Source organism: Bombus vosnesenskii, unplaced genomic scaffold (assembly GCF_011952255.1).
Source record: "Bombus vosnesenskii isolate JDL3184/JDL3185 unplaced genomic scaffold, Bvos_JDL3184-5_v1.1 scf7180000013297, whole genome shotgun sequence".
NCBI classification, from domain to species: Eukaryota; Metazoa; Arthropoda; class Insecta; order Hymenoptera; family Apidae; genus Bombus; species Bombus vosnesenskii.
Window position 1 is genome coordinate 1,063,861 of NW_022882947.1, and position 26,900 is coordinate 1,090,760.

A 26,900-nucleotide genomic window follows, 5' to 3' on the forward strand; every position below is an offset into this window, starting at 1 on the left:
TGTGTTACTTGAACGATTTGCGAGTAATTAATTCAGGGGAAAAGATTATACGTAATTCGTAAAAATTGCATTTCAATGCCTTTGAAAATGTGTAATGAAATTGCTTCGAGCGAAATTGGCGTTGAACGTCATCTCTGATGGTAGTTTAGGTGCACGACTTTTAACAGAATCGGAACGAGAGATCTAGAAGTTCGTTTTCAGTCAATGACGTTCGCCGTGTCGGGATTCAATTTTCTCGAAAATGCACAGAGAAAAGAGGCAACGAAGATGAGGACGGCGCGGCCCCTTAGCTGAAGATGTTACGAGTATACGATGCAAAATTGAAGCTTCGCGTTAATTCTTAATCCGCGCTCCTTTACTATCTCGTGCGCCCGTCAGATGAAGAGAAACGAGATTGTTGGAAAGGATATACGACGAATTAATACGCAGCTAAAGGCTGTCGAACTTTCTCACGGATTAATTCGTTCGATTTAACGAAAGATATCGAGCTGTGAAATAATCATTGGAAATAAACGATAAATATTTTTCCTGAACAAACGATATCGGCTATTTATCATAAATTTCAGTTTTCAGATACCGTGTAGCTACTCTAAAACCAGAGACAACGTTATCCGCTTGCGTCAACGAACATCGAGGAACGACAACTAAATGACACAAACGGCCACACAGCCAGGGCACGATGCAGGAAATTAAAATCGAGATACTGTATATGTCGATGTGTATTTCACAGCTGCAATACGATGCCATTGCGTACGCACGGACAGCCACGTTCCGCAGGACATTTTCATTTCGCGCGAGACGCGTCGAAAAAACGATAATTGATCGTTAGGGACTAATTAAGAGTTTCTGCTTTGGTGGGTGGGACATACGAGTGGTCATGTTCGTTCCAATTACACCAACGCCTCGATCTTTCATTTTCGACACCCGTGAAAACTGCGCACCGATATCGCGCGAAATAACGATCGCGATATTCCGGGCAAACGACCATGCGATGATAATGGTCCCGCGTTGCAGAAACCTGGCCTGTTTTTAGGTGCTTGAAAAATTCACACCTTCCGGTGACGTACGCTGATAATGCATCCAGCTGGAGATTCCGCGCGATTAATACGCGAATTATCGAGCGATTATCGAATGAAATTAACGTTCAAAGAGAATTTGGTTTTCGAAAATAGCGGAGTATAAGGAGGGAAAAATGATGGCGCGAAAATGGACCTACTGGTCTGCTGGTAAATACATTCGGATTTAACACTGTTGCGGTTCTTTGACTTATTTTCAATTTTGTAGTCCTCTTTTTATACGTAAAGATTTGGCAAGTTCGTGGAAAATACAAAAGCATGGCACGTTATATCTTCGCTTGAAAATCGTGTTTTGATCGACTCTTTAACTAATTGCAACAATATAATTTACAATACATCTTAAATGGTTGAAATTAGCTGAGACAAGATTATGCAAGAATAAATTATTAAGCTTCTATTCTCTGCATAATAATTGGCACGGTTCCACGGTAATTATCCTAAATGCTGTTGTCTCAAGTAAATGAATTGTTAATCGATTTTAGGTGCGTTTGTTACCAGCGCGTCATAATATCTCTAGTATCTCTCGAAATACAACGAAACAAATTTCGTGGTGCGGGTGTAAAATGTTTTCCGGTGAAAAAGTTACTATCGTTTCGACTGTAAAATCATGTACAGTTAATTACTTTCTGGGAAAAACCGTCCTTATTTCGCCTTGAAGGGAAGGATATGATACTGGTTTAAGAATCGAAAATGGCAAAATCGCTTTTGTCGTTTCCATTCGTTGGAAACAGCGTACGGACTTATTATTCTCTTTAAAATCGTTCCTTTGCTTTTGTTTCACAAAGACCAGACGCCGTGCTTCTACTCCAATAATTCTCTTTGTTGTTATACCACAAAAAGGTGAACAAAAATGTTCCCTAACGAAGATCGATAATGCGATGTGAGGTTCTTACGTGCACACCAAAGAAATTCTTTATCGACAAACGCGCCGCATTTTGCAATAGATAATATATGGCACGCGTGATTTCTAAATCACGGGACCCATTTTTTCGTCGAAAAGTTCAGAATGAAATAAAACAATATCGCGGTGAACGCTACTTTCGCATATCTCCCAGACGAATTTTTCATTCAGAATTTTTTAAATCTTTGGAAATCTTATTTTTAATATATTTCACTCGCTTATACGCTTCCATGCGATACACAGCGTGTTAAAATTTCACTGCCTTTAATTAAATAACGAAATATAAATAGGGTTGTGCTTGAAGATTGTTCGAGAGAAACGTGATAAGTTCGTTTAAATGTATTCCCCGAGTTTGATGCTCTTTTCGTAGCTGAGACGGAAAACTTCGTTAAAGAAGCATTTAAGAATTAGACTAATGCAGCCGATTATGATTTTACGCTGTGCTGCATCTGTCTGTCTATACATATAATATCAGATTTTCACAAGACCGAAGACAGTGCGATAAAAATGTCTACATTTCTCTTCGTACGTTTCCCCGATCTTTTAACTGTCCAGAAGAAAAATACACGCAAAACTCTAGATTTGCAGTTACGCGACGAAGGTTGTCAAGCGAGGAAAACTGTTTATATAAATGGACATTTTAAAAGTTACGAGTGCCCGTCGCATATGGTCCTCGAGAACACGCGACATCTTGCGAACATATACTTCCCCTCGTGACAGTAAAGCAACGTGCTGTTATGTGACGCAGTAAATCTTTGCCTTTTATAAAATATTTCACCTGTGAGAAAGGACATGACAATTTCAATCTGCATAAATATTTTCCCAGCTAGAGAAATTACGCTGGACAACGTTGTTATGCAAAATTTACGAATAAACAGAATCGACCGCTTGCATGTATGCTCGGTCGTTTTAAAAGCATCGATAAATAAATCGCAGAAATCTTCGACTCTTCTAATTCCAACTACATAGAATGATGGCGGGAATCGACGCAAAGTCATTGCTGATGTTTCATTAGTGAATCGATGATAAATTCTGTTCCCGGATAGCGACACCGTTTTATTGAAATCCGGCCGCTGAAGATATCATCGATAAACGATGTTCTCTATAACCATACCGAGCATAATCTCGCGGCGGAGAAATTTTCTAATCCGCGGAAGATGCTAAAAATTCCTCGCCGCGTAATTCCATTTATTGGAATTCGAGCGTGAAAAGATCAACAAAAAGGAACCCTCGATGAGAAAATGGAACAGACCTCTCTCTCTCTCTCTCTCTCTCTCTCACACACACACACACAAACACATACACTTTATCGTACGTTCGTCTGCCGCTCGCTCTCGATAAAACTGACCCACATTCGATCGGCGGGAAACGAGTCTTCGAGTGCATCATTGAGGCGTACCGTGCACTTATTCGAAAGACGAGAGGATGACACGAGGATGAGTTGCGAGTTTCGATTTGAGGTCATGCACTTTCCTATTCGTTGGGGGGTGAGTGGGCAAAGAGAAAGGAAGGGGGAAAAAAGAGAAAGAAGGAAGAGGAGGAGAAAAGAGAGAGAGAGAGTAGGTGGGCGAAGGCAGATGGCAGGGGTGAAAAGAAGAAACGAGAACTCCTCGAGCAGTAATCACGATTAATTAAAGGCTTTAAGCTAACTCGAGTTCTTACGCTTTCTAGGCCTTTTATGACACTTTCAATGGTTGGCTCGCCTTAAGGCTGCCTTTCCAGAGATTCCTTGTGAATTACGCGGTATCATTGTTTATCGAATTTCCGGCGATAATTATCGATCGAGGTCGCACAGACCTTATTAACGAACAATCCTCTACCGGGTTTGACTCGTCTCTACTGCGAGATTCCTGCTTGCAATTAATACTTACCGGAGGTTTTTAACGCGTTTGAATCTGTTGGGAAGTCGCTCGAAGGACTCATTACGACCAGGATATATCTTAATTAAATGGTAATAGATGATTTTCTCTATGCCCCAAGCGCGATTCAAACTGAAGAACAATTTTTCGCGAAATTTTCGATTTTATCCTTTTGTATTTTCCAATAGTTTTAGAAGCTACGTATATTCCGTCACTTTCTTCCGAATTCGAAAAATCTCCTAAAACGTTACACCAAATTTATCGTTGATAAACACGTAGAATTGATAGTTTTATGTGTTGTACATATAGAAAGAAAAAAGAATAAATTCAACTGCTGTCGAATGAAATCCGAATTCGTTTATACGCACACACACATCGGTTTTCATTAAGCTGCTTCCACAATTTCAGCACGCTGAACGAAATTTCACATTTTTTTCCACAATTGAACGTCGAAATGGTTTCGAGAAACAGCCTGCGGATATCAAAAATCCAATATTATTGGATTTTCTTGGAAATAATCGAAGTAAGCTTCGTTGTTTATCGAAAATGTTAAATGCATAAAAGGATACACGACTATAGCAATCGAAGTAATTTAACGACGAATTGGAATTGGTTGAGCATTTCGACCAGGTAAATTTAACGTTTAACAAATGTAAAACGTTCTATTGATAATTATGGACAAAGAAAACTGTTCGAAAAAGAAGAAGAATAAAGTTAAGTATCGTGAGAAATTAATTAGGAAAATTAATCGGACAGAGCAAAACCGTTTACGCTCTCGATAGCTAATATCGCGTATGTAGTTACAGTAACTGAGACAAATTAATCGTTTCTCACACTCTCCAGCCTCTGTGTATATATTGTAGTATAGCAGAACTCTGGTTATCGAGATAGCTTGCAGCTGAAAATGTCTGGACAGCGTTATGAACTTTCTGGATAAATATTTCCACTCTTGATCTTGAGAATGCACGGTTTAATGTATAGACCACTTGCAAGTGATACAGACAGAAAACAGGTCGTTCCTCGTGAACGTAAAAGCCAGGTACATAAAGCATCTTGTTTGTGATTCATTATCTTTAATGAAATTTATCTTCGAAGATTCCTTTGCTATAAGTAAGATGTACTATGACGGTCTCTATAGATGATTATTTATTCGTTCAAAGTCTAAATAACATTTATCAAGAGTTTGAGGTCATTAACAATATTATCGATGAGAATCAAGAACGCGTATCGAGTACGCTATTATCGTAATTTGAATTTCCAACTCTTTGTGCGCGCTTGGATAATACTTCCCCTAATTATAAGGGGCTCTCGGTATTTTTACCAAGGGGAACAATATTTTTAGTGACACGTAGCTACATCTACATGCGTACGGTATTAGGTCGAAACATAATAGATATTTCCAGTGATATTCATTGAACCGAATTTTAGTCAAGCACATGTATTTCACGTATTCGGAAAATCGATCTTCTCGAGAATAAAAGGCTAATAAATATACGTACGATCTTATTCTATTTTTCCTTTCCGTCTAATTGCTACAGAAACGAGTTAGTAATAGTAAATAGTAATAGTAATAGTAATAGTAAATAGTAAATAGTAAATAGTAAATAGTAGTAGTAGTAGTAATAGTAATAGTAAATAGTAAATAGTAGTAGTAGTAGTAGTAAATAATAGTAATAGTAATAGTAATAGTAAATGGTTAGTAATTAGAAATAACCGCACAGTTCTGTACTAATATTTATATAACTGTTGCATAAATGCATACATTTATCGTAATATGATAACGATAAGCTATCGTAAGCTTGTTGTTCCGTAGTCCTCGAAATTACTTTTATCTATGGTGTACGAAAGATTTATAAATAAAATAACAGCGTAAACAGTGTAACTTGAAAGAATAAATTACCTGATCTACGTGTAATTGACCTGATTACACGTGGATGGATATTTAAATGACGCGATTAATTCGCAATTTAAAATTTGCCTAAAGTTACACTGTTACACCGTACTATCTTTCGATCTTATCATGGACAAGAAAATGTATCATAGCGAAAGTTTAGTTTCTTTAAAAACTTATTCGTTTAGTTGTGGGACGAGTCGAAAGCTATTCAACTTGTCTTGCATTTTCACTAAAGATTTTATAATGAAATCCACGCGTTGAATATTTAAAGCATGATTTAATTAATTCCCTGGTATTTTATTATCTTCGACGCTGTATTCTATTTGACAGAGAACATAATGGAATTAAATTTCCTAAAATTCTATTACGACGATAATTTAAATATCTTAAATGGCTAACCCTGTTTTACCGTAATTCTCTCGAACGTTTAATTTATTTTGCACAAATTACATTTGCATACCGTCAAGTTCAATTCTTCTCGTAATAAAGATCATTGTTGCATTCTCGTTTCGTGGCAATCTAACAGAATTTTTTATCTTTCTCGCTCATTTCGAATTCCGCTCAACGTTCGTTCGCATTTTCAACATCGATCGAAAGAAGGAAATACAAGGAATTAATCAGATTAATAGTCATCGATGAGTGAATTGCGAAGCGGAAATTGCAACATCGAGAGAAGCGCAAACTGGCTCGTTTATGATCCGCTTGATGGCGATAATATTGAATTACATCGATGAAAAGAAGAAGAAAAAATGAAATAAGAGTATGAAACGAGAGGTCGAATAAATCAATGGATTTAAAAGATTACGAGTTTCTTAGAAAGGATCGCGGCATCCATTCATTCATGAATCCGCCCGCACGTTTTTCGAACAGCCCGCCGGCCCGACCTAATATCTCTTCGCTGAATTTAACAATAATTTATTTGCGACATCGAAAGCCTCTGGCGATCATTGAATTGCAAACGTTACGACGACAAAGGTGTGAAATGAAGAGCGACGAGGTAGGAGTTGTCGCTGTAAAGATCAAACGAGATTCTGCAAGAAATAAAGGAATAGGGTCGGCGGAGGCAATGCTCCGGAGAAATTCAGATCGAGCAATTTCGAAATCGCGCTACAACGCTCGACACCGAGCAAGAAATTGAATGGACGTTTGAAAGATTCAGCCGGATGAAAAAATATCGAAGATGCGTTAAATAGGACTCGAAGTAGCACAGAAAGTTTAAAAAATCGAATCGGGCAATACAAAAGGAAAAAAAAAAGAAGGAAAGGGATTTTCGATACGAAAAATGGGGTTTGATCGCAACGAAGAGATAAATTTTTAGCAGTTTGAATTTTTATCGGTAGGTACGTAAATTTCGGTCAAAACGCATAGCGTGACAGTTTTTTGAAAAAGGATATTTTCCTGTAATTTTCAAAAATTATTGTGTATGTAATCAGAGTAATTCATCGATAGGAAAGCTAATACAATTATTAGAATTAAATATTAAATTAATAAAAAAATAATTAATTCCACTTTTATCTTTTTTATATCAATATAAGTATATATAAAATTATTATTATTATACGTATAAATCAAATAAAGGAAAGTCAAATTCCGCAAATTTTGATAATTAGAAAACAGTTAAAAATGTTATCCGGAAAAGCACCAGATATATGAAAGTTGGCTGAGTTCTAGAGGGAAATTTTGAAGATTCAAACAACATCTGGCAGCTGTTACTCTGTTTGAAAGACGCTCGCTACTTAATAGGCTTCGACTGATCTAATTATCTCCGCAATAAAGCATCGTAGTTAATGACGACGTAACCAGAGTCGACACTGATTAAACACGTAAACATGAAAAATTGAACGAGACAAACACGAAAAAAGTTCTGATACTGCCCTAATAATCGCAGAATTATGACAAATATTTGTCAAAAATAACTCTCCTGGTTCATTAACCGCAGTGAGAGAAAGGACAAAGCAAAAAAGAGGGTGACAATCGATCGACTGTTAACCATCATTACGCGTGTAATTTAAATATTCATCGTTCAATAAATTGAAACTCACAATTACTGATCGAATAATCTAAAACAGAGAGATGGGAGTACAGCTGATAATAACAAAGGAAATAAAAGATTATACAGAGAGACCGATTCTATACGGCAAAAGATAAGAATGAAAGTAATAGAAATAAAAGGTAAAGAAAGTAAATGAATAAATGGAGTAAAAGCATCGTTCTTTAAAATCTTTACTTTCGTAAACTTGGCAATCATTAAGTCGCGGAATTCACCAATCAACGATAAAAGTAAATCTACGGAAATAGATCTTAAAGGATTATATCGTACAATCTTCTATAGATCGAAACGTGACAGTAATTAAACCCGAGAAAAGGGAGACAAACATTCGACACGATCGACTCTCCTTTGAAACTCAATTTGTTCTTAATCAACGACCACGAAAAACAGCGTTCAAGCTCAGCTGGAAACGCGATTGAAAAAAGCCGAAAATTTGAGTCGACAAAAAGGAAGATTCGCATTAGACGCATTGGCGGGGATACGATTCTCAGCGCGAAGGGAAATTGCCGTCGCAATCCCGACCCATTCACCACACTCGGTCAAATTGTCTTCCTGTCGCGATACAGCAGAAAACGATCGAAACAAGCTTCGATCAAAGAAACTAACTTACATCGATATCGAAACAAGAATCAAATAAACCAAACGAATCGAGCAGCACATCGTTCAGCTCAACAGTTCGCGGAACATTATCAAAAGCATCCTGTCAGAAAAAAAAAAAAAAAAAAGAAAAAACAAGGAAAGGAATCGCAAAACGTTAATATACCTGAGAATGATATATTGAGGTGGTCTTGCCATCTGTTCGGATGCTGGGAGGTGTAGTGATGTTCGCGGTCGGCAGATTCCTCGGATTCATCGCGATTTCGGGGCCAGGGTGAATCTTCCTGATCCCCTGGGGACCGGCGGAGGGACCCATGGTCGGGGCTTTCACCATCGTTGGCCGCACCCCGTGTGCTTGGTCCTCGCTGGCCCACGGAACGAAATCCACGCAAGGAAAAGGAAAGCAGGCAGGCAAGCACGCACGCACCGAGGGCTAAGCAGAGGCGAGCAAGCAAAAGCACACTGGCCGCCGCTACCGCCGGTTCTATCGATCTGTCCTTTCTCTCTTGTTGTTTTCCCCGTTTCACGGTGGCAAAACGCGTGTCAAACAGAAGGAGAACCGAGAAATTGTCCCTGGTCCTGACGGTTGGACCCGAGGAGGACCCGTAACGGTGGCACTCACCACCCAGCGTCCTCGTCGACTATCACCACGGTCCGTTCCCTCCCTCGAACGTACATCGTCTCGTTTTGCCGACCTACCCCGGCCTCCTTGCCCGACGCTAGCGCCAACATGGTACGTTCACGAAACTAGGCTAGATTCTCCGTCGACGAGAGAGGTCTCACCGCGAGCGGTGGCGAGTTCGGGGGCGGGCTGTAACGTCGGCCGGAGACAATTTCATTCCCTCGTTTAATGAATGATGCGTGAATGTTATCAATAATTCCGTTGTGTGACGAAAGATGGCCATCCCCGTATAGACGTGTCTAATCTTTTGTTTACGCTTTTACACCGCTTGTTTCGGCCTGCTGAATATCGTGAAGATTTAACTACTTTAGCGGCAGAATCTTTTAATCTCTGTACGTAAACGTTTGTAATTTTTACGGCCCGACACGAAGCTTTCTTCTCTGTTGCAGATGGACTTCTTGAACTTCTTCTTTCCTAACTTCTTCCGTTCCAACTTACGTTAACTGGAAGGTGAAGTTCTCAAGCCTGCCGCAGCTCCTATATCTTCAAATTTCTTAAGTTTAAGAAACATACGAAAGAATCGCAACTAGCTGTCGTTCGTTTTCCTTATTGGCTTCTTCGTAGAGTGTACTTTTGCACTGCTCATTTTTGCAATTTGTGGAGATGAAGAGAGCGTAGGAGTTTGCTGGTTAAACGGATGTCAGAATTTATAGGTTTTCGAATATGGGTGCGAAGAATTGATTGAGAAGGAAATTGTACAATTACACGTGACGGCATGTGCGGAGTTACGCGAGACTCACGATCAGTTTGGAAATTGTTTCCCTTGCTTAAAATTTTATCCACCTTCACATCCAGTTTCAACCAAATTATTATTACTTTATCGGAATTATAGTATAGATATCGAAAAAGTCGATAAAAACGTGCTGAAAAATAGAACAAAAATATACAAAGCGTTGAAGTACGTATAAGAAAGAATTGATCAAGTACATATTTACCTTTGCTTCAAACAAATGAATAAAACATTAACCTATGAAGTTGCTATATTTTTATTCATCATTCACTATCGCCCCCTTGCTATTGCCACTTTTTTTCAATATTACTTGCTTTTATACGCGTTCTTTTATATAATATACATATTAGGTTTTCAGATATTTCCTTATCTAACTTCCGCGTATCCCTTCACCTGTATCAATTTTTCCTAATCAAAATATTTTCAGAAGATGTGAAATTTAATACGCTCGAACGTTAAACAGCGTAAATATTAAAACGGACGAGCGATTCCAACAACAAATATGTGAAGTATAATAAACGCGAAGGAAATATCTGAAAATTCATTTCTAAACGACGTCACGCGGAGATATTTCCCAAAAGTATGATTGGTAATCATTGTGAGATCACTATCGCGGATGCGCTAGAACTTTTGTATAACTATATGTACGGACAGGTCGATTCTCTCAAATATTCCACTGTATAACGATGAATTTTACCCCGTGGCGACTCGCTGCTTCTTCCTTCTCGACGAAGGTCGTGAGATGAAAAGGAAACGGAAAAGACCGAAAGAGAGAGAGAGAGAGAGATAAAAGCTTGAAGACTGATCGTCGCGGCGAGGGTGAACGCCACGTTCGTCCAGGGGAGAGTATCAGAATTAGGGAAGGGATGAATGGATGACGGAGATGGCAGTGGTTGCATGGAAGAAATTGAGACAGGGTATCGCGATGGCCGTTACCCGCCGACGGATTCACAGGGGTAGAAGTCGAGCACGGGCTTCTCCGATTGCCTGTTTGCCTTTCTTTCGCGCTCACACACCCCGAATCGTTTACGCTGCTAACATTTTCGTAGTCTTCAGTTAGTGATAGAAGCTCGGGGGAAAAGTCTAAGGTTCGCAAGTTCCGAGCGTATTTAAGCCTCATCTAGCATCTTGATCTAACAGAGGGTGCAAATGGAGCGCGAGTCGATATCATGCTTCGAGTACACGCTGCAATTATCGTGAACGCGAACTTTCTCGGAATAAGCATTCGCGAGATCAACTATACTGTGCATAGATTTCAACCCGATTGAAAAGTTTTAAACGCATCGCGAGCAAAGAGGATAAGGTAGAAACAATATTTTTAAATAATTTCGGAGTTAGACGAGACAGGTTCGAACGCTTTCTAGATATTCTGAGACATGGGACAACTACAACCAAAGTGACCAGGATGCAAGTGACATTTTTCTGATATCAAGGAAATCGAGTATTAAATTTCAACGTGTTTTAAACATTTCAGGTAATATTTTCATAAGAATTGAGCTACATTCTATAGAAAATAGATATAAAGAATACAGAAAATAGAACGAAGAATTGTGATACGAAGTAATGAAGCGAAACTTCTATATCCGAATTGATTTCGATTCCAGAGTACAAATATTACAATTAATTCCATCCTTATTTCCTAGTTGACTGTTTCCAATGTGTAATAGGGTAATTAGGGAATATTGGAACGGGTACTTTCTTGGGGAATGTGAAATTAACGAGAATCCGATTGATGAAGGAATTATACGAGATATTGATTGCCCCAACAAGTATAGTATGCTTCTTAACACGTTCGCGCTGTTTTGCATTCAAGATAACACATACACTTTCATGGTATGCATATTATATAGACTCAAATATGCGGGACAAATTAACAATCTCAAAATTTTGAAGGCGGAACAGAAGATCCATAATATCATGATTTAATTGGATACAGTATTATTATAGATAACATTCACAGTGATAATAAATGAAATCTATGGAATAAAAATTGTCTGGAAGAAAATGATAAATCTTTCGATTCATCTAATGTCTATATTGACAAATTGCGCATATCAAAGTAGAGAAAAAGTAGAGAAAAGATGCGCTATCGTGGACTATACGCGACAATAATATCTGATAGACCCAACAAACACGAGCCAGAAGTGCAAAAACCATTTGACTAGCGAACATCCGCCGTCCCATAAAAATCTATACAATAATTCTCTTCTACTACTATTCTCCAAACGAAACCTTTCCAAATATCCGACGAACGACAAAGAAAGAGTAAAGGCAACTTGTGTCAAAACCTACATATACCTACACAACGATCGTTCGTCGCGATTGATTCGGCTTGCATCAAAGAAAGGAAAGTTTCTCGCTAACGACAACGTATCAACGTCATCGTTTCCCCACAAAAAGTACAGTAGGTACATATCACGGGCCGCCTACGAGCTGACGGATTGCCAATCTGGAAAAAAAACCGTATCAGTCGAAAGATATTACGAGGGAAGAGAGAGAAAAAAGATAAAAGAGGAAAAAACGAAGAAGAAGAAAGGATCGCGTTTTACGTCATCCAGCATCCGGAGGCAACGACGCCCACGCGAAAAACGACTGCGTACTAAGCCTATCAAAAAAAGAAACTATTTTACTATTTTTACAAAATAACTATAATCAAAATCCTGATAAATTAAATTCAATACGAACCGTTAGATTAGACGATCTAAAATTTGGCATCTAAATGCTCTTGATAGCTCTTCGATGCTCTTCGATGCTCTTTACTGACAGTAAAAACTCATCGCGTGTGCCCGATTCTAATTATCAAGCCTTCGTGAATTTATTAATCAAATGGAGATTTCCAAACTTACCGAAAAGATCGTGGAGCAACGAGTTAGTCATTGATATTGACATCGTCGCAAAGACCATAACTTTTAATCGTGTAATGGCTGTATTTCTCTCAACAATCCGTTTTTCCGAATCGCGCTTTCGCTTGCGTGATACATAGCGTTCAACGAACCGACAGGCCATATTCTATCCTAGTTTTTGTGCGCCTGCGAGTAAACAACCCGGTCGCGTGTGTTCACAATTGTTCTTGACATCGGAAGATGCATCGTTTCGTTTCGTTGTTTTGGTCCAGTTGTTAGTAGCGATCTCACGATCTCCGATAATCTTTTTGTAGTGCAGGGTCTTCTGCATAGAGGTCAGACGTTTCGTGATTTAAAACTACGGTTGATAACAGATGTCGCTCAACGTATGTATCTCCTAATGTTAACGATAGAATAAACGTGATACATCAGTGGTGACATTAAATAACGCTTTGTGTGTCACGTTCTGAAATACCGACTTGGAAAAAATTCGACGTGCTTCTTACGCCCTCTGCGATTTGCTATGGACAACATAGGAATCATATTCAACCGCAGAGGGAGTGTAGTGATTTGAATTACAGACGAGTTTGAATTAGAACCATTGCAATAAAGCATTGTTATAATACAGCATTAGTAGTAGTTAAAACTAAAACTAAATTTTCCTTTAAAATATGAGTAAAGTACAAAAAAAAAAGATACTTCGATATTACAAGCAAAAATTTAAGAATCTATTAAGAATCTGTTTCGCTGAACTACTCGATCTATATGTCAAATCAATTATTTAATACGAATTACTGATCTCCGTGACATATAACAATTGTACATCAAATGCTTATTACGTATGGTTCAACAAAGAAACAATATAAACGTATACATACTTCTTCTGCATTTACTACAGCGAATCGAACACCAAATCCGCTTGACAGCCATCGAATTATCCATTAATTATCATGGCGTCCATAAATTTCTGTTCTTTCGAATTCGTTTTAGTGATCAAACAGCTATCTGTGCAAGAGAGAACCAAATATTTGACATAAATCTGTAAAATTAAAACCGGTTACATTAAAATGAGACAATAAGCGAATCGAACGGTCGATCGACAAAAAGTGAACCAACAAAAGTTCGAAAAACTAATGAGTTTCGGTACAATAATGTCGAATAAATCGTTAAACAAATGCGTATTAATTAAACTAACCTAATAGTAGCGTATAATAGGAACAGGATAGCGGTGGAAATACGACGTAGTTAAGGTGACGCGGTTGGAGCGGAGAGATACATATCGACGCCACAATTTTCGACTGTAGAATGAAGTCCCGCGACGTAGCATCGCTTAGTTGATTCCTGATTGGTCGGCGCGCAACAGCGCCGCTTCCAATCAAATTCTCGCGCGAAATTCGAAATACTTATGCAGTGGTATATGGTAAAAATTGTAAAACCAGTGATAACTGGAAGATAAAATCTAGAGTATATATTTACTATTACTAAAACTACTAATAAATTACTAAAATTAGTTATATAATAATATATATATATATGTGTGTGTATGATATGATATTTATACAATATATATGTTATATTAGAGTTTCGTAAATCCTTAAACTCAGTTACATAAGATGTGTCTCACGAAAAATAAATTACGGAGACAGCACTGAAATACTAGTAGACTACTGTATACCACAGAACACTTTGATCTTTCATTAGTTTATATTACACCTTTCATGGTTTCTATCTTGCTCTTTCATCTCCTTCTTGTAAAACTCTGCTTATCGTCACTCCATAAAAGCGTACACCCTTATGAATACAATTTACACATTAATCGTATAATATATCGAACTAGATCGAATACGTTTACATTCGACATACCGAAGAATTTAATGGTTATCACTTAGTTGATTTTCACACGAATGAACGACATTTTGAAAATAAATATTTTTCAGTTCGTTTCTAAAATGGAACAGTCTCGTCGGTTCACGTGTCGATGGAACTTGAAGGTTCGCGACTGGCCACGCAAATAAACAGTGTCGAATTTATAGAACGAGAAATCGCGTTTGCTTCGTGGGTTATTCTTCTGCGTGAAACTCGAGTTCTTCGATCGACTGCGGTGAAACGATCGACGTTTTCTCCGCCAGTGGATCGTTCTGATCCTATGTGACTTTCAGTTGTAAAAAAACTTCAAGTGTGAATAATTTTTTGATCTCTCTTATAGACTGTAGATTGATATAGGATATTAGATTGTTCGTATTATTTAAATCGTTATAAAAATATGATTAACGGATACGTAGTATATAATTGGTGAGGATTATTATTTTATCTTTTATTAAAATAAATTCAGTGGGAGCATTGTATATTTGCCATAATGCTTGTGTGTTTGTGCTTAATGCGTGGAAACGATAATTTTACTAGATACCTATTATCGAAAGATCTGATCGAGTATAAAGTGCGGTGATCGTGTGTGTTTAAGTCCCGATATATTTTTGACACCGCATGGAAAGCGCATCGAATTTCCTAAAAGCTAACTAACGCTATACTGTAACACAGCATACTATAAACTCGCATCATTAACATACAATTACAAAATTCAGTGACAAAATACTGAAAAGAAAAGTCAAAATTAAAATTCCTTCGAGTCTACAGAAAAACCATTAAGAAGATGTACGGATTTTACGTTTGACTGAACGTGGCTTCGTTCAAATTGCACAGTTGACGGGCGGCTCGTATTTCCCCCTGGAACGGTTCTTATTTCCAACCTATTTTCCAATCAGTTTTTCCCGACGGCCAATCCTTCCCAAGGGTGTTGTAATACTCACTTCGGTCTTCTTTCGCGTAGATTATATATAATAGAAAACTAGATGTCGAGTAATCAGTGGTCACGGCGAGCGTAATTGCGCGACGCTGCATTTGAAAACCTACCCCTTCTCATCGTCGTAAATTTAATAACGCAAAGTACATATTGATTGCCTTGCCAACATCCTCGACTTCTATAGGAATATGAAAATATTGATCCTACGTCTGCTAACAAGCAATAAAATACGAAAATATGCATACGTCTATGCCATCTTCTTCGATGTACAGGTAGATGCGTACATTGCGTTTTGTATATGTGTCCGGTGTGTGTTTGCACAGTGTGCAAAGCAAAGAATGAAGTATTTGCAAAATTTATCGATTGTTTGCAAAGTATCAGCTTCATATGGTTAATAGTATTGGTAGACGAAATAACCACGTTTCTTACGTCGTAATATTATGTACCATAAACTGAGGGAATATCGGCAAATTTTGTTAACATTTTAGCGAGACTTTGTAAGAGAAAGCATCTTTGAAATTTATTACGTACACTTGCGTCAAATTGAATTTTACGTTGGATCATTTTTACGGACGAACCTATTTGTGCCGATATCCCAAAAGTCATACCTTAAAAAATTGCATTGGAAGTCTATTCCATCGCTATTTCTTATCCTATATCAGCTACCTTAATTTAATTTTTCCGTAAACAAGCTTCTTTCACAATTTCCTTGACAAAAGAACCACTACGTAACAGTAGTGAAACAGTATTACATTACATCACATCGAAAAAGGAAGATAAAACCTCATCTTGTATCTCAGACAAAATATACATTATCAAGATTATGTAAAATTCACTTCCTTTTAGGAAAGTATCTTATTACGTAAAATTCGTTTCTATTCAATTTGTATTACATAACGTCTCTTTGCGTCCACAAATTCCACCGCAACTGTATACATAGCAGTGAGAAAATAGAGACAAAAAGAAAGAACAAAAAGATAGAAAAGAGGAAAGAAAAACGAAAATTGTCCAGCTATTTCCTTTACCAATACGATAAATTTTTATTTGATAGCTCTTACCATTTCGGCGTCTGATATCAATGCCGTCCGGAAGCCTGAGTTATCATTCGAGCTTTTCCTTCTACCATGCGAACCGTGGAAATCCAGAAGGATGAGAAAGCTAGATGACGGCAGATGGAACGACCGGGTGATCCTGAACGTCGGCGGTGTACGACACGAAACCTACAAGTCTACTCTGAAGAAAATACCAGCTACTAGGTTGTCACGTTTAACGGAAGCCCTGGTCAATTACGATCCTATTTTGAACGAATACTTTTACGATCGCCATCCGGGCGTTTTTGCCCAGGTGTTGAATTACTATCGTACCGGAAAGCTTCATTACCCGACAGACGTTTGTGGTCCGCTTTTCGAGGAGGAACTCGACTTCTGGGGACTGGACTCTAATCAGGTTTGCAATTACCTTTTATTTCAACCGCGAAACGACTTCGTTTTATGTAAAATCCTACGTGATTACTCTGGTTACGCTGAATCAGGAAAAAGAAGTCAGCAGATAACAGAAACAAGAATAGATGACTCGCTATATTTGTTTGAACATTTACTCTAAAACTAAAATTCTAACGAAACACGAATACCACGATCAAAAGATTTGAACGTTTACTCGGTCGTTTATTCCGACCGTTTATTCGATTCGAAACGCAACTGCATTATTTCATAACGTTTAACGATTCTGCATAATTAACATTGGTTGCCTGTTCATTTTCCAGACTAGCAGCGCGGACACAAATATGCTTTGATATCGCAGGAAATGTCTCTTTCAAAACGCAGAAATCACGGGCCTGCTATCGAGTCACCGGGTTAGAAACGTTTGTCCGACGACAGTTTCTATTGCACAAACATCCAGCGTTTGATTTTGGGTTCTGATCGATTATACGCTTAAGTTGCGGCCAATTGCCAGACACACGACAAATTTGTTTCCAAATTATCGATTATTTGTCTAACGTGCTCTAGCGAGTATTTTTATTTCTTGAAAAACGAAATACACAGCTCTTCTACGCTGTTTGTATCGTCTAATTTACCATTCGTAAAATATAATTGTGTAGCAAACGTGAAACACAGATAACGGTAGAAACTGGGTCTTCTATTCGTTCGTTGCGCTTTCTTGGTTAATTAATGACGTAATCAATATCAATTAACCTTTTCGTCTTCGTCTGATCCTTTTTTCTCCTGGAGGATCTCGCGAAAATCCGCTCACGCTAATTAAGGCAGCGTTATATTATAATTGATAATCTCTCAGCGATAACACAAAAATTTATCACGACCAAGAAATTATTCGATATGTAGCTGGAATACGATCTCTATCTATTATAGTTACGTGATCTGCAATTAGCCAAGTTCTAATCATCGCCGACGCGTATAATTTCCAATTACGCATACATTTCAGGTGGAACCGTGTTGTTGGAGCACCTACAGCGTGCACAGGGACACCCAAGCAACTCTGGCAATTCTCGACAAGCTGGACATAGAGGGTGAGAAATTAAGCGACGAGGAGATCGCGCGACTTTTCGGTTACGAGGAGGAATACAACAGAGGGACCTTGACAAAATGGCAAAAACTACGGCCAAGGATCTGGGCTCTGTTCGACGAGCCGTATTCCTCTACCGCGGCCAAGTGCATAGCCTGTATGTCGATACTTTTCATCTGCCTCTCGGTTCTCTGCTTCTGCCTCAAGAGTCACACGATGACGAAACAATCGAGAAACAATCAACGGAACGATGAATCGCTGCATTTCGAATCCAGCGGATACGTGGATCACGTCGATTCTTATCCGGTGCTCTTTTACCTTGAACATACGTGCAACGCTTGGTTTACTTTGGAGATTACTCTTCGCTGCTTGGTACGTAGAAAATTGTCCTATCGTTGTTACGATAGCTGGGTAATTATGGTATTCGACAGCTCGAAGCTACACCTCTTTCCTCCAGTTAAACCCTTGGAATTTCATTTCATCGACAATCAATAGATAACGTTTTCTCTCTTATTTTATGCAGTTCTTTTTTAAATAAATATTTATCGAATGATTAAATGTGCCGCAGGAGGCGAAAAGGTAAAGATCGAGCAATCAATCATTCCATACACGATCATACACACGTATGTGTATAACGTATAACGTAGAGGATTATTTCCAACTAAACTGCAACGTAATCTACAAGTGAAAAGCGAGAAAAAATGTTGTAATTATAAAGGTGTGCTGTGGGCATTTTATTACATTTATCAGCAAATATCGAACGCTTTACAGAGAACCATTTGGTTAATTATATTACATATCTTGCTACGACACCATATACATTAAATGACATAAAATTATCATTAATGCAGTATTTTGCACGTGAAGCTCTACGCCTCGTTAAAATCAATTAATTGCCCTAGTTTCATGCATGTTTATATCATATGAGATACAATTACACAAAACCGTACTTGAAACGAGGAAATTGGAATTAAAATATTTCCGTTAAAAATTTTGATAGACAGTTTTTAACAGTTTCGAGTTGTGTTTAAAGGACGTAGAATATCCAAATAAAACGTGGTTGTTTAGTGTAATTATCGTACAACCTTTCATTGTTATTGCATTTTATATAAGCTAAGAAGGAGTGAATAACGAAGTAACCCCGCGATGTAATTACGTCCCTTTCAAGTGCACGTGAGTGACAGGAGCAAAAGTGGTTCACCAGTGAAACACAATGGTACAACATTAGAACAAAGCACGTTTTTGCGCGTGCTACGTGCGGTAAACAAATTCAATTCGGTGCAAGCTAGTTCGGGTTAGCTTGCTAACACAGATAAATTAACGTACCAGACGACCTCGACTATTTCTTGATAAACCGCCTTAAATGTGAATTGCCGCAAATAACGAATTAACGGCGAAAGAAAACACTTGCGAGAAAAGAATTATTGTTAGAAACAACACAAGGCATGATATTACGGTCGAAGAACGTGTAATCGATCGCGAAAACTTGTAATCGATATTTGAGAAGTTTTAGGTCGACGTTCAATTAACTTAACGACTGTCTCGAATACGTGTTATGTTAAGCTTACAATTGTACTTTTTTTTTTTCAAGATATATCAATACCGGAAAAACCAGTTGGATCTCTGACTTCCTGATTTTGTTTCTCCGTGTCTTAATAGATACAACGATGTTTCAGATTTTTATGGAAGTAAATCAGCAAAAATCCCAGACTAGAAATGATTTACTGCTTCCAACTAAACAACGTAACAAATCATTCGTTAATTATCCCTTTATCCAGGACTCGTTTTTGCTCGTATATAAAACATTATAAAAGTACTATTTGATTTATTGGGTATCTGTATTTACTACTGTACTTTCCAACACGTTGAAACACGTATAAATTCAAGGAAATTATAACCTGCCCGGTTTCACCGTACGCCGAATAACATCCACTGCCACGAAATTTAAAAACCATTTATTTCTACCAAGAACTAAAATGAAATGTCACGTTTGCTTTTAAACTGTCACATCATAATTTCATCTAGACCTTGATTAGTCGCAGAGTAATAGCTTCCAGCGGAGCAAGTCGTTGCTTTTAAAAATCAAAACGAATATTAGAAGGAGATTTAATGACGTTGCACGCGACTCGCGAAAGATCATTCCGTGTAATTTATATTTCGCGTGATGTTTGAAAGCCGGAATACGGATTTCGTGTATTGATTTTTTTCGGCGAGGAACGGTTGGGAACGTGCGAAAAATACCAACGATGTGGACAAAGTACCGAGGATTTTTCACTTCTACGCGAAATCCTGCATAAACCATACGCTCCGCAGTGATCAATAGCGCAATTATTGAATTCTCATTTACAATCTACAGTGGAGCCCTCGGAATCTATCTGATCGTTGGAAGAAGCAAATTTTCGAATAGAAGGAAACTCGTGTCTATTTATTTGATTGGCATCGAGATAGAAATTAACAAAATTTTCAATGTTGTAGCACGATCTGACATATAAGGTCTGATTCATTGATCGACTTAATTACAGGTAAGCCCAAGCTTCAAGAGATTCGCCGTGTCACCAGTGAACGCGATAGACTTAACCGCTACGTTGAGCTTTTACACGGAGTTCCTTACCAAGTCCAGCCTGTATCTCGAAATTCTGTCGATAGCTCGAGTCCTGCGGCTCTTCAAGCTGACGAGACACTCCCCAGGACTTAGGATTCTGATCCATACGTTCAAGGCGTCAGCCAAGGAATTGGCGTTGCTGGTATTCTTCCTCGTTCTAGGCATCGTCGTCTTCGCCAGTCTCATCTTCTACGCAGAACGTCTTCAAGTAAGTTGATTGGACAAAAAGGAAAATTGGCATCTCGAAAGTGCACTTCTCGAAAAGTGCTTACACTTGCTTTCCCAGAGTATACCAGGTGCAAGATTTCCAGGTTGTGTAAGTTGGACGATCGGAACGTAATAATTGGAAAAGGAGTTAAAATATTAAAGTACTACGAACAAGTTTCGCTCGGGAGAAGCTTTGATCTCCGAGCACGATCGATATTGAAACTTTCACTACGTGCAAACGTTTCAGTTCGAATTCCTTGATTACTTCTTTGAACAAGTTAATTTGAGAAGAGGATTAAGACCGCGTGTAAATCTTTGTTCGTGGGATATAGTTTTGTAGGAATTCGAGCGAATATAGAACAAGTTCTCGTTGGGTTCTCCATACAGGCATTATTTTTCATTTATCTTTGACAGTAACAGCAACATACCGATGTATATTGTACTTGTAGTAACTCGTTACTTTACTGTCAAATGCCAAATACGATGCATTATCGTTTCGCGAATATACGGAACAATATCTTCATGTTTAGAAGCGGTGCTTTCTTCCTTTTGAAACCTAAATGTTCCTATTCGAAAGCACAAACCTTAAAACGATCGTTCATACATCTCGTTTGACTGATAGGAAAACCCGCATAACGACTTCGACAGCATACCGCACGGTCTCTGGTGGGCCTTGGTGACCATGACGACAGTTGGTTACGGCGATATGACACCAAAAACCTTTCCCGGAATGTTCATCGGGGGATTGTGCGCTATTGCGGGCGTTCTAGCTATCGCTCTTCCAGTTCCTGTTATCGTCAGCAACTTCTCCATGTTTTATTCCCATACGCAGGTTCGTAGCACATTTTCAAAAGCTTAGATCTCTTCTTTCTCCTTTGGAATACGTTATACATATATATGCACGAATTTATACTGCGCTATTTCAGGACAGATAGAAAAATGGAATGGGAAAATAAAATAAATATATGGAAGGCTCACCAGTACTCACTGACACAACGCGAGACATCGCTCTTCCTAAACTTTTCCTCTTTTAATATTCTCACGTTGAAGATTACTCAAATTAAGCTACTTAAAACCTGAAGCTACGAATCAAATTTCATTAAATTAATGTTAATTAAATCCCTTATTTTGTACAAATTCGTGCCCCAAGCATAAAATTCTTTTGCTTTAAGCCTGAGTAACTTTTGCCCAAGTCATATATAATATTTAATAAACCTCGTGTCAGACACAGTTTCTTTCAACGAGACAGGAAGTTGACGCGAAGGTAACGCGCGAAGATTTTCCTTTTTTCATCGGATTAACTTGCCTTGGCTCGGGGACCAGTTCCTGAATAACGCGTTCACCGAGAACACGGAAGCGGGAGTCCATTCAGCCTAGCAACATGCAAACTTTTGCACTTTTCGCTAGCCAATTTGAAACTTTCTATCCGGCGAAGAAGTTTCGCCCCGGTGTCAATTTTTTATGCCGCCATTAGAGCAACGCGGATACGCGCACTCGATATACACCGCATTGACGCCGCCATTCAATTAATCGACAACGGAATATTTTAAGTTCGATGTTGGCGAACTCGCGAGTCTATACATCGTACCGTTACCTGTCTAAGAAGTTCCGTATTAAACGTTTTATCTCTGTCAAGATTAGGCCAGCATTCGCTACTTGAAAACCCGCGAGTTTAAGGAAACTCGAAAGTTTCGTCCGTGAGGGCGAGCATTCGGAAAGTTCTGCGGAAAACATCGTGAAAATTAAACGTTTCGAGATTGCACGACCTTTATTTCGGCCGCTTCGTACATCTTTTCATTTCGACGAAGCATATTCGAGGATACTGGCGGGAGAGTAATGAAAACACGAAGGAGGAAGAACGTATCGACGAAACGAACATGAGTCTCATTGAAATAATTTGCAAAGTAATTCTAACAAGAAGAGATCACAGTCGTGTTGGGTCGTCGATCTTGATGGAATCTCTTTTGACGAATTTAGAGCAAAAATAAAGCAAAAATTGCAAAAATTAATGAAATAACGTAAAAATTGTTACAGGCTCGAAGCAAGTTACCGAAACAAAGGCGAAGAGTGCTACCAGCGGAAGTGCCAAGACGATCGAGATGTTTGAGTTACCAAGATGCCAACGATATTCAATCTCAACTTATTTCCAATACCTCGTCCAGGTCACTGAGACGGAGACCAGCAACCATAGGGTTGGAAAATGTTTTCAATCTGCAGGTAATGTGCTATGCGTTGATAATTTGAGGTGTGCAGTGATGTCATTCTGTCAGTAACCAGTAAATCGATAAATTTTATAAACGATAGACCAATTAAAAGAATACCGGCTGCCTTAATTACTGTATAAAATTGAATTACATAATCCTCGATGCACCGGAGAACTGTCGTTAATGAATAACGAGACACTCTACGTTCGCGTCCATTTGATTTGCATATTGAGGAACCTGAATGCTCGTAAAGGTGCAACGAGGTAATACAAACCCCGTTCCGACACGATTCATATGCCGTGCAGTTAATAAATAAAGCTGCAACAAGATTTTAACGCATTAGACGTTCCGGTGAGGGAAAAGGAGGTTTCCTTTTACAATTTATGAGAAACCAGCCAGATGCTGAAAGCAGCCCTCGCTAGGAACTGTCTGAGCGTGTTTCGCAAAGGAAACAAAATGCAAAATGCAAGAGTACCGTGTAAAGACCGCCTACATTGAACACAAATATATTAATAACAATGTGTGTACTAATTACACTTTCAAAGCAACTTGTTCATGCTTTTTTGTTGGTATTTCCTCTTACACAGCCTAATATCGTGATAAATTTGCCGCAAGAATCCACCGTCACGGGAACCATAAATTCTGACAGAGTGGATTCTCCTCACCTTGCCACCACCAATCCCGTGAAAAATGGCACAGCAGTTGATGGGGCTACGTATGATACGTATCAAAGGGAGGAGGGCAAAAAGGCAAGCTGGTTTACAGGAACCTCCAAAGATATACCTCATACTTACATCATTGTGCCAGACACGTTGGAAACGATGTAACAGTTAATGCGCATAAATAAATTCGATTTAATTGCTCTCCTCTATTTATTTTCCTATTAAATACGAGTGACACGCTGTCTCGTAAATCAGATTATTCGCGTAGAATCAATGATCTCATCAGAAAACCTCGTCAGAATTAGAACCGTTTGACTAAAGTGACAGATTCGCAAATCTAAAGATGGCACAGTCACATCTTCGAATAACCGACCTATTTACCGAATTGGTGATTGATCAATCGCGTTGGAATAAAAATGAAAATAGGTGAGAAAAGGCGCGTAATGAATAAGCAGTGAACGTCGGCGCGAAATCCTCGAGGTAAAATTCATTTAGTTCGACGCGACGACGCGACGCCTGGCTACGCGTCACTGTTTATGCGACAATGCTGGAAATCTTAATCCATTTCGCCTGAAATTATCTTCCCTTCGGAATAAAAGTTTCTTTCTCTTCTCCACAATGATACTCGATTCAATAGCGCGACTCGTATTTTACTCGGATTACAGCGGTGCACGTGTAAAACTTGATTCTCTGGATTCGTTTCTTTCTTACTGGGAAATCTTCTCGACGGTGTATACGCCCTTGTACGAGTGTCTATGCGATCTTTAAAATTTATGGAAAATACTTCTACTTTTCCGTCGTAGTTTTTATCGTTGAATCGTAAATTTTATTAAATCGTCTGATTGAGACTGTGATGCAATAGGGGATGGAATCCGCGTAGAAAGTTTTCGTTTTATAAGGTCCTTGGCTCGAACATGGAATTTATTTGACGAATCTTGATTAAAACTCCGATTAAGCCTCGTTTGAGTATACAGATGTGGCCAATTTATCGCAGAACGAATTTGGGCAATGATAACAGAAAATATCTTGAGACTAGAAATCTATCGATCATTTTGATCGTGCGTAGTATAAAAAATTCACATTGATTAATACACATGTAAATCACTGTACACGGCGTAACAAGTTAAAGCAATGCATCTATGTATGATGTTTCGTGCAAAACTATTACGCAAAGTAAATTTGTACAAAGTAAATTGACGTCCGAATACGCGAGCTCTCGTGCCACTTTGTTTCTGGTCCTCCAAATTACTTGTTTATCATTTTATAATTCTAGATCAAAGTAAAAAACTGTAAACATTACACATTGTATCGTATATAAATTTTATAGAGATTATAAATAAACTTCTTCGGACATTTCGTTTTATTGGTCGTAAACTCTTGGAATAAAAACAATAAATCTGGCAACTAATCGTTCCTCTTAAGCCTCCATCTTCTGGCACATTGCAATTAAACGGAATTAATTAAACCGAGTCTCTAAAATTCTACATTAAATTGTATAATCAACTGTGTGATTAAAGAAGAACTTCGTGCGTATAGAACAGAATATTTATAATTTTTCTCGTTTCGTTGGCTTAACGTGCATCACGTCTGGTACAACTTTGTTGATGTGGCGAGTTAATTCTCGTTCGGCGGACGATATGGACGTACGTAAATACCTATGTATATGCGTATATTTAATCCGTGAGATGCTTTATTTATGCCTGGAGAGGCGCGGTTGTGGAGTTTTTGCGAACGTGTCGCTGTTTCTTCCTTCTGAATATTTAAACGACAAAGTCAGTGAGTGCTGAAAGGATATGAAGACTTTAAAAAAGGGTAACTTGATTATACTAGAAAAGGAAAGGATTAGTAGGGAGCAGGTAGAAACATCTTTTGAATATTTATGCTATCTCTTCTTTTAAAAGTTGCTTTGCAAATAAAAATACTTCTAGAAATTGTATCTCTTTTATAAATTAAATTAAACGATATGTGAAACCACTTCCTCGTGAACACATCCTTTTCCAAGCTGATCTTGCGTGTAAATATTAATAAAGTATTCCGTTGGCCACATGCTAGAACCTGCTCATTGATTATAAAGCAAAAGAAATCTTCGCCGTTTGTGAGATGAATGCAAATGACGGAATAAAGGAAAAAAAGGAAGCAAAAACGTAGGGTCAAGGAATTTTTTCTATGAAGAAGTAAGAAAACGGCGAGTAACGCTAGCGATAAGCACGCAACGTAGCATGAAACCGAGAATGTTCTAAATCCTGGAAACTCCACCTATTATAAATAAAAAGTGTTTCAACGTTCAACGAAAGACTAATTATAAATTTGTCGAAAAGGAGCGATTCAAATACGTTGAAAACTAGGGATCGCCGAAAATAAGAAAATGATATGCCTGATTCGTATGGAAATGTACTCGTATGTATTCTATAACGTAATTCGTATAAAACAGAGCGAAGAAAGTACAGGAACGTCCCCTGCAGCAACGTAAAAAGTAAAATTATCTCGAAACAAAGAATGTTTGAACAACGAAATGTTTACGAAATTAAAGAAGGGGCGTTGTATCTTAATTACAAACGCTGAAAGTTCTTTGTGAGAAAAGCGAACATTTGTAGCTGAAGCAAGCCCGATAGCGCGAATCGAGTACGGTTCACGGTGCCCTTTCCGTCAATGAGAGGCACTTCCTGTGTGGCGGCAGAGTTTCCCTATCATCTGGCCGCAAAGGAAAACAGGGACGGCGGAAGGAACAAAAACGACGAAAGAAAGGAAAAAAGGGCTGAAAAGAAGTACATAGAAGAAAAGAGAAAAATGAGGAAAAAGGGAAAAGGGCAGAAAACGAAGAACGGAAGCGAGGTGAAACTTTAATCACCGATTCAAACGCGGGGAGATTCACAGAGGGCGAAGGAAGGTTGACGCGAAGAGGGGGCGGCGGCGGGTATCAAGGCGCAAGCGTAAGGCATCGACCGGGTAGGGCAGTTTGCTCGGGGGTAGAGGAGGCAGAGAGAACGCCATCCCTCTCTTCGCCCTTTAGCCACCGTCATAGGCCCCCCGGGTATACCTTTGAACCTCTTCTAACGTGATGCGCGAGTAAACGTAGCTTTCTCTACCCCCGACGTGCACACGTATCGCTTCTAGCCTCGCTCCTTATGTCTCGGTTATTTTCTTCTTTTCCGCTCTCCATTCGCCGGTTCCGCGTCCCATCACGGACCCTGCGGCTGACCAGAACTTCCCCCGTAGACGTCTGGCTTTTTCTAAGACCGGCTTACCTTTTCGTCGCGTGTCTGTCACCGTGTC

The 26,900-nt window shown here is 38.7% G+C and overlaps 2 protein-coding genes and 1 long non-coding RNA gene across 5 annotated transcripts in view; 1 reads left to right on the forward strand and 2 right to left on the reverse strand.

Annotated features, from left to right (window-relative positions):
• Nucleotides 1-9,080, reverse strand: part of LOC117233615 — a 58,004-nt gene extending 48,924 nt beyond the window's left edge. For 2 of the 3 annotated variants that reach the window (XM_033494092.1, XM_033494091.1), the window contains exon 1: nucleotides 8,544-9,080. In XM_033494092.1, the coding sequence (XP_033349983.1) occupies nucleotides 8,544-8,711 (168 nt within the window). In that variant the 5' untranslated portion in view covers nucleotides 8,712-9,080. The remainder of the gene's footprint in view (nucleotides 1-8,543) is intronic. The other variant, XM_033494090.1, reaches the window with a different exon arrangement.
• Nucleotides 9,081-13,018: 3,938 nt separating this feature from the next.
• Nucleotides 13,019-13,937, reverse strand: LOC117233617. Its single transcript, XR_004493356.1, has 3 exons — nucleotides 13,828-13,937; nucleotides 13,511-13,671; nucleotides 13,019-13,153 (listed from the first exon to the last, which is right to left on the reverse strand). It is a non-coding gene; the product is annotated as an uncharacterized LOC117233617 (long non-coding RNA).
• A 2,537-nt stretch (nucleotides 13,938-16,474) lies between these two features.
• On the forward strand, nucleotides 16,475-23,825 carry LOC117233568 (potassium voltage-gated channel protein Shaw-like). The gene is made up of 6 exons (XM_033493979.1): nucleotides 16,475-16,878; nucleotides 17,872-18,324; nucleotides 20,475-20,762; nucleotides 21,384-21,593; nucleotides 22,796-22,978; nucleotides 23,553-23,825. Exons 1-6 carry the CDS (start codon nucleotides 16,582-16,584, stop codon nucleotides 23,790-23,792), a joined length of 1,671 nt encoding a protein of 556 aa, XP_033349870.1. The 5' UTR covers nucleotides 16,475-16,581; the 3' UTR covers nucleotides 23,793-23,825.
• The last annotated feature ends 3,075 nt before the right edge of the window (nucleotides 23,826-26,900 follow it).

Bases quoted from the DNA above. Each gene is read 5' to 3' on its own strand.
- LOC117233568 (XM_033493979.1), top strand. From the start codon at position 16,582: ATGAGAAAGCTAGATGACGGCAGATGGAACGACCGGGTGATCCTGAAC. The intron at 16,879-17,871 runs GTTTGCAATTAC...CATACATTTCAG, and splicing joins GGGGACTGGACTCTAATCAG to GTGGAACCGTGTTGTTGGAG. The intron at 18,325-20,474 runs GTACGTAGAAAA...ACTTAATTACAG, and splicing joins AGATTACTCTTCGCTGCTTG to GTAAGCCCAAGCTTCAAGAG.